The sequence below is a fragment of the Monoraphidium neglectum genome (assembly GCF_000611645.1).
Source record: "Monoraphidium neglectum strain SAG 48.87 unplaced genomic scaffold scaffold02534, whole genome shotgun sequence".
Taxonomy (NCBI): domain Eukaryota; kingdom Viridiplantae; phylum Chlorophyta; class Chlorophyceae; order Sphaeropleales; family Selenastraceae; genus Monoraphidium; species Monoraphidium neglectum.
The window spans coordinates 1513-8908 of NW_014011094.1; the positions used below are offsets into that span (position 1 = coordinate 1513).

Below are 7396 nucleotides of genomic sequence, written 5' to 3' on the forward strand. Positions count from 1 at the left end.
CCACCCCGAGGGCCTCATCCACCAAGCTGCCCGAGGGATGTGGAACCAGATGGCAAAGACACTTGACAGCTGCTGGTTGTCACACGGATGTACGTGCCACCAAACACCGATCCCTTCCAGCAAATACAGGGGGTTTCACAAAGGTTGTCCTGTTCCTTCGCACGCGGCTCAAGGGGCCAACTGATAACACCTGGTGGGAAGGAGGGACCAAGCTGCTGCTGCTCCCTACAAAACTACTGGAGCTTCAAACCACCAACACCACATGCAACATGCGGCTTTCCGAGGCATGGCGGAAGTCACGCGTCCTGTCAGTCACATGCACACGCCCTGTCAGCATGCGTGGGTTGTGCGGGTCTGTGACCGACGCTACAAATGCTGCTCGAATCAGGGCAACAAGCGGACCTGCTAATCAAACCTCATGTGGTATCCTCTTGAGCACTGACGCACACTCCGCCATGTATTTTGGTGTCCTGCAAAACCCCAAGCATCCTTCAGGGGTCAGGCCACTCGAAAATGCGGGCGCCGCTGTGCTTGTCCCCTCAGTGTCGGGGTGATGGGCCTTGACGCCGTGCTTGGGCCTTGGCCCCTCACCCAGGGAAGGCTGGGAAGGCCGGGAACGTGATCGGCGAGAAGCCCGGGAACGAGGAGCCGAATGATGGGAGCGAGGGGAACCCCGGGATGCTGCAGGAAAGGAGTGGGGGTGCGGGGGAGCACAGTGGTGCGGGCGGGGGCGTGGTCAGCGGGATGCAGTGCTTTGTGGGAAGCTGAGCAGGGTGGGGTCTGCTTCTGCCACCAGCACGCGGGCGAGCGGTGGGGCAGCGGATGGTAAGCAGGCATGGAGTGCACTGAGCGTTGCGCAGAGTCAGGAGCAGTGGGCCCCTCACTTGAAGGCGAACCCGCCGCCGCCACCACCACTACCACCACCACCACCACCACCACCAGACGGCGGCGGCGGCGGCGACTCGGGGGGCGCAGGTGCCACGGGGGCGTCGGGCTTGATGTTGCACACCCCGAGGATGCGCGACGAAACCTCGGCCCCGGCCCTGGCCGAGGCGCCCTGCGGGCCGCAGCGGGCTGCAAGGAGGCGTGATGGCTTAATGTCAATTGGGCCGGTGTGAGCGAGTTGAAACTGTTATCGCGCAAGCGGCACCGAGGATGGAGGAGGAGTTGCAGCCGCGCGCCCCCTGGCTGGCCTGGTATGGAGGGACCATGCACTTGACATCGTTTTAATCAAGAACGCCACGCTGGATCACTCGATGCGGCTGGGGGCTGGCGTTTGCAATGTTCAGCTGCATGGATTTGGTCGGTGTAGCAGCTGCACAGCACTGGTTGCGCGTGCAAGCACCGCGGCACTTCCATTGCCTGCGGGCTCACCATAGGCAAAGGAGCGAGCCTCCGTAATAACTGTGTGCGCGCAGGCAGACCGGGGCGAGCGGCGCACGCAGCTCAGCAGGCCATCTACAGTGTGACCCACACGGTGCCACCGGGTGGCAGGCTAGGTCACGCCACAAGAGGCGTCGATGTGAATTTGCGCGGTCTGCCTTGTGCTGCTGTTGACGACTGCCGCCACCGACCCAGACTGGGGCGTACATGCACTTTCCAGCAGCCATCACATGCACCAAAAGAGCTGAAGGCGGCAATCATGTCTCTCTGGCCTCTTGCCGTGCCAGAGCGCAGCCCCTGTCCCCTCGCTCTTCCGGCCAACCCCACAACCCCTTCTCACCCGTGCAGCCTGTCTTGGGGTCTTTGTTGATGGCAATGCTGAGCGCCTCGGCATACGCCTTCATGTGTGTTTGGTGTGTGTGGTGGCGGGGAAGAGCAAAGGGGCGCGGCGTGTATGGGGAGGAGGCTAGGGGGAGGGCGCAGGGGCCTGCTGTGTGTGTGGGTGCAATCGCCCAGAGCGCGGGCTATCGCCTCGTCCCGCAAAGAGATTGCGCGCCACGATTTCCTCACAAGTGGTTTGAAAGGAGTAATAATAATAATGAGTAGTACTAATTGCTTGAATCAGCGCACCACAAGCCCTCGGCAAGGCGTCCCCTTTTGTCAACGGCATCCCACTGACAAAGCGACTTCCCAGAACCTGCAGGGCCCCAGCCTAGCCTCAATCGTGTGCTCGTGCGTCAGCCAGCGCGCATAGCCATACACATGACATGTATTGTATGCAGCCGGTCCACCCATCAGCCCCTTCCCCCTGCTTCTCGAGCGCTTTCACCGACTGGTCAGCGCACCTCGGCGGCCGCACCGCCCTGGCAGAACACGGCAGCCGTGGCTTGGGCCAGGCCGGTTGCCTGGGCGCCGCCGGCGGATATGGCGGTGGCCATCGATGCGGCGTAGCTGCGGGGGACACAAGGTCAAAGAAGACCACAGAACAGGCCTGAGCTCAGCAGCAGAGCGCCGCTCAGCCACAGGGGTGGTAGCAGAGGCCCCTCCTCTCACCTCAGCTGCTGCAGCGGAATACCAATGGACACTACTGCTGGATCTGCTGGCAGCGGATCAGGCGCAAAGCCGGTGACACGAAATTTCAGCGGGCGAGCAGCCACTCGGCAGCTTTTTTGCCGCTCGCGGCCACACTCACGCGTCGCGAGCCTGGGTGCCGCCCTGCTGGATGGCACTGGCAACGGCCGAGGCGTAGGACTGCACAACGCCGCGCTGGCGGGCGGCTGCAAACCTGCAGGCATGGAAATGTTGGAGGGGGCGCTAGCTGTCACATCTCGTGAGAATTGATTTCTGTGTGCATGCTGGTTGCATGGTGTGGTCTGTGCTTGGCGGTTCAAGTGTGTGGGTGGCACCAAGGGCGCAGCAGGGGCTGCAGCCGCGCGCCTAACGGCAAGCTCAGCGAGGAGGGAGCGCTCACGCGAGGGACTGGCTCTGGGCAAAGCTCTGCGTGACACCCTGGCTGACGGCCTGGGTGGCCGTCTGGGCGAGCGCCTGGGAACGTCGGGCGGGGCGGGGCGGGGACGGCGGTCGGGGTGCGCGTGTTGGACCAGTGAGGCGTGTGATGAGGTTGACGGTCTGCCCAACACAGTCTGAGTTCAGGAGGAGGATGGTTGAACACCTCTGAAAATCATGGTTGTCAGCACATCAACAAGAGCAGTGATGCTTGCACATCAGTGGGGGGTACTCGTGCATTGATCACCATTTTGCAGCCTGCGCCCCCCCAAACCCATGGATGCCGTCTACACCCAATCCGCGGACCCATTCTGGCCCCAAACGCCACGCATGCTTGATCACGCCCACCCGCCCGCACCTGCGCGGCGGCCTGTGTGTTTTGGGCGGCCGCATCAGTCGAGGCGACGGCCACAGAGGCGGCCAGGGAGTTGGTGGTGCCCTGGCGCTCGGCCACGCTGAAGGCCTGGGCGGTCGCTGACGCAAAAGACTGCGTCGGAGGGGGGGGGCGCAGAGGCTAGGAAGGGGGCATGGGCGCGGCCGGCAGCGGGCAGGGCAAGCGTGTATTCCTAGACTGGGAAAATCGTTGGGGACATGACGATTTGCCCGTCATGGCGCTACCGCGAGCGAGACCACAAAGAGCGGATGCATCCGCCAGGCGCCGCGCGGATGTCAAAAACCGTTTTTGAGCATGTGACATGCTCTTTTTATGTCGGCCCCGTCATCCAATAGGAGCAGCTGGGGTCCATCCAGGCGTGCGGTCTGTCATCCGCAGCCCCACCTGCGAAACGCCCTGGTTGACGCTCTGCACAAAGGACTGCGCCAGGACCTGGCTGGCCGCCACTGGGTTGGACGCCGCGCTCTGGGCGGTGGCCTGCGCAACACCACGCACAGACAGGCAGCCGATATGGAAGACGGCGGGGTGGGAGTGAGGCTGGGTGCGGGACTGGTGTGGAGGGGGGTGCTGGGGACGCAACCGACGAGGGATGCACAGCACAGGTGTGTGGGCGCGCGCGGCTTCGGGTTGATCCAGGGCAGTGAGGACGGCAGCACCGCCTTGACACGCAATTTCACTCAGTCCCCATGCAGTGGTGGGTGGAATGCACAGCCCCCGTCTTTGAACACGCCCCTGATTTCGAACAACTTGAAGGGTGCCCCCCGCTCACCTGCGCCACGGCCTGCGTGACCTGCGTGGTCGTCCCCGCCTGCTGCGCCGCCGACAGCGCCTGCGCCTGCGCCGCCGCGAAGCTGGAGGTAGCGCCGCGCGCGACCGACGCGACGCCCGCGGAGGCGAGGACGTTGGCGGTGGCGTCGGGGTTCTTGGCGGCCGCCTGGGCGGTTGCCTGCGCGATGGAGTTGACGTTGCCGGACTGTGCGGCCTCGGCGACCGCGGCAGCCACCGCCTGGGTCGCCGCGCCGCCCCCGGCGGGAGCCGACGAGATGGCCTGGTGCGGGCAGAGTGGGGGGTGCCAGGGGGCTGCTTGAGGCACGCAGGGGCTGAGTCAGTGTTGCCAACCGTGCACCTGGGGCCAGGGTGATGTCAGTATTGGTTCAGTGCGGGCGTCACTATTACATGCGTCACTTATGGTATCCAACCATCGAAGACTGCCAGCCCACGACGGGGTCACAGCAGGAGAACCGCACACACAGATTCACAAAGCGGCAAGAGCGAGCTGCACACCTGAGCGGCTCCGGAGACCTCGCCAGACTGGAGGGAAGCGAGCGCCGCGGGCGCCGCCTGGGACGCGGAGGGCGCAGGGGAGGCGCCTGCAAGGGGGGCAAGGGATGTCTTGTTGGAGCCTGCGATTTTTGATCCGGGGACCAGGGTGCAACCAGCCATAGGGTAGTGACGGGATAGGGGCTGACGAGGCGGCCCTCAGAGGGCTGGTCGGAGCCTCTAGTGCTGCCTGCTGCTGGGGCCACAGCAAAGCCCGAGTGGCGCTCGGCGTGGGCGCCGCGATTCACCTGGGGAAGGTGAGGCGGACGCGTAGGGGTTGGGTGACCCTCCTTCCGTGGACGGGGAGGCGCCCGGGGCCGGGGAGGGCGATGCGCCGGGTGAGGGGGATGGGGACTCTCCTGTGGCATCGCAGGCGACGGGGCGAGAGTGGCGGGCTGAGCAGCGTGAGCCAGCGAGGCGGCGCTGCCGAGTCTGCTCGAGGCGTGAGCGGGCACTTTGGGTGGCGAACGCTTGAGGCGCGTGACGTTTGTCACAGAATGATGGGCGTGAGCTGCCTCGGGGCACTGGGCAGCCCGCTGAATCAAGGGAGGGGTGAACTCACCGGCCTGCGGGGACGGAGAGGGCGATTCGCCGGCGGCGGGGGAGGGCGAGGGCGATTCGCCGGCGGAGGGGGAGGGGGACGGTGACTCGCCTCCAGCAGCCGGGGAGGGAGATGGTGACTCTCCAGCGCTCGGCGAGGGGGACGGCGACGCGCCGCCGGAGGGAGAAGGGGATGGCGACTCTCCGGCAGCGGGGGAGGGCGAGGGAGATTCGCCCCCAGAGGGAGAAGGGGATGGGGACTCGCCAGCTGCGGGGGAGGGAGATGGTGACTCTCCAGCTGCCGGAGACGGTGAGGGCGACTCCTCTCTGGTGCCAAACACGTCTTCTGCGGCTTGAGGGCGGCCCCTCGATCCTGGCGGGCCCTGAGGTCCGCCCCCACCACCGCGGCCTTGCAGCAGCGCACGAGCGGCGGTTGCGGCGCGGCCTGCGGACGCAAAATATCGAAACGGCGTGTATACGACTGCCCTTGGTGCGATGTGTGGTATGAACGAGGTGCGCCCTGCGTTCCACAACGCATTTTTGCGCTGGAACGGCTCTCGACTCCACGGCGCGCTCGCTGGGCTCGCGTCGTGTCTTGAATGCGCAATATACCAGGTATAAGATCCTCCGCTTTACAAACGAGGTCATGCCCTCGCACATTCTCGCACCTGGCGGGGCGGGTCGTGCGATGGCGCCGCGGGCAGCGATACCCAGCAGCATCACCACCGCTATCATCGCCGCCATGGGGCGGCACCGTGCGCTCTGCTGCCTCACCATCGTTGCGGTAGGGCCCGCGGCCAGGGTTCAGGTGGATCGCGCGGTCCAATGGGGGGTGAGATCACAGCGACCCCACGTCAGCACCAGGATCCAGGGGAACTTACTCAAGGACGATCAGGAAACGTATAAACAACTGTGCGGTGCGCTTGGCAAGCAAAGCTCCGCATTCCACATGACTGGCTGCCCGCGGCTTCCCGCCGCCGTCGCGTCGCCAAATCAGATCAAACTGCCACCTCCTGCGCGCAGGAGTGTGACCTCCTTGCTGGTGACTGGTTTGTTCCAGGGAGTCGGCCCGCGGGATCGCCGCCGCCATCTGCATCTCGCCCAGTGGGACCCACAATCACGCGCGGGGCAGCTTCGCACATCCACAGACGCTCTCATAAGTCAGCACGACAGTTCCAATTACTCTGGCAGCTCAACGCGTGACGTCACTCCGAGTAGAAGCCGTTGAACCCCAGCGCCCCCAGCAGCGCGTCCACCTCGTCATCGCCCCCCAGCTGCAGCGCCCGATTACGCAGGATGCGGAGCAGGTACGCGCGCCCCGCGCCCCAGCCCGCCGCGGCGGACGCGAGCTCCCCGCGCAGCGCGGCGACCTCCAGCGCCGTCGCCGCCGCCGCAGCCCCCGCCATCCCGTCGTCTGGCACCTGTTCCCGCCCCTGCTGCTGCCGCCCCTGCTGCTGCTGCTGCTGCTGCTCCTGCTGCCGCCCCTGCTGCTGCTGCTGCTGCTGCGGGCGCCTGGTCCGAAGCCCCCCGGGCCTGCTGCCGTCGTCCGCCGCCGCCGCCTGCGCCCGCAGCTCTAGCAGCCGTCTGTGCGCGCGGCACGCCCTGAGGGCGACGTCCGCCAGCTGCAGCAGCGTCAGCCCGATGTGGCGCCACGTCGCGCCGCGGCCGCGCCCGGCGCCCTGGCAGCACTGGCGCAGCACGGCTTCCTGGAAGGCCGCGTGGGAGCGCCGCACCTCGTCCAAAGACGACGCGGCCGCCAGGCCCTGCGGCGACGCGGGGCAGGGTTTGCGCGGGCAGCGCGGCGCAGCGCTTGAGGGGAAGGGGGAGGGAGGGCGACGGCGCAGACCCTCGAGAGAGGTCCCGCGCGAACTCAGGCTGCTGCGCCGCCCCGAGCGCCAGGGCACTCTCCGGGGCGTGTGGCATGACCCTCGGCCCCTCTTGCCCCTCCTGATGGGGCCCCGCGGCAGCAGTTGTCCGCGATTTGCCCTCCCCCTGGGTCGCCGCCACCGCGGGGCCCCGCCGCAGCCGCGCACCTGCTCCAGGTCTGCCCAGGCGCCGTGCGCCAGCCGGTCCATCACATACTGCTGCAGCGCCCCCAGCAGGTGCCCCATCTCCAGCAGAAACAGGTGCTCCCCCGCAACCCCCAGCCACCGCCCCGCCGCCGCCGCCGCGGCCGCGCCTGCGGCCGCAACTCCTCCTCCGCCGCCGGCCGCCGCCGCGGCGCCCTGCGCGGCCATGTGCCGCGCGCGGGAC

At 66.8% G+C, this 7396-nt stretch overlaps 2 protein-coding genes across 2 annotated transcripts; both read right to left on the reverse strand.

The window, feature by feature from the left end:
* Nucleotides 1-587: 587 nt before the first annotated feature.
* MNEG_10966 (hypothetical protein) lies at nt 588-5920 on the reverse strand (the record flags this gene model as incomplete). The annotated part of the gene is made up of 14 exons (XM_014040561.1): nt 588-681; nt 885-1057; nt 1346-1404; nt 1724-1781; nt 2229-2334; nt 2576-2668; nt 2855-2928; nt 3248-3376; nt 3668-3832; nt 4053-4331; nt 4568-4653; nt 4852-4962; nt 5166-5411; nt 5812-5920. The coding sequence occupies 14 exons, from the start codon at nt 5918-5920 to the stop codon at nt 588-590; spliced, it is 1782 nt and encodes a 593-aa protein (XP_013896015.1).
* A 428-nt stretch (nt 5921-6348) lies between these two features.
* Nucleotides 6349-7380, reverse strand: MNEG_10967 (hypothetical protein; the record flags this gene model as incomplete). The annotated part of the gene is made up of 2 exons (XM_014040562.1): nt 6349-6906; nt 7177-7380. 2 exons carry the CDS (start codon nt 7378-7380, stop codon nt 6349-6351), a joined length of 762 nt encoding a protein of 253 aa, XP_013896016.1.
* Nucleotides 7381-7396: the final 16 nt, after the last annotated feature.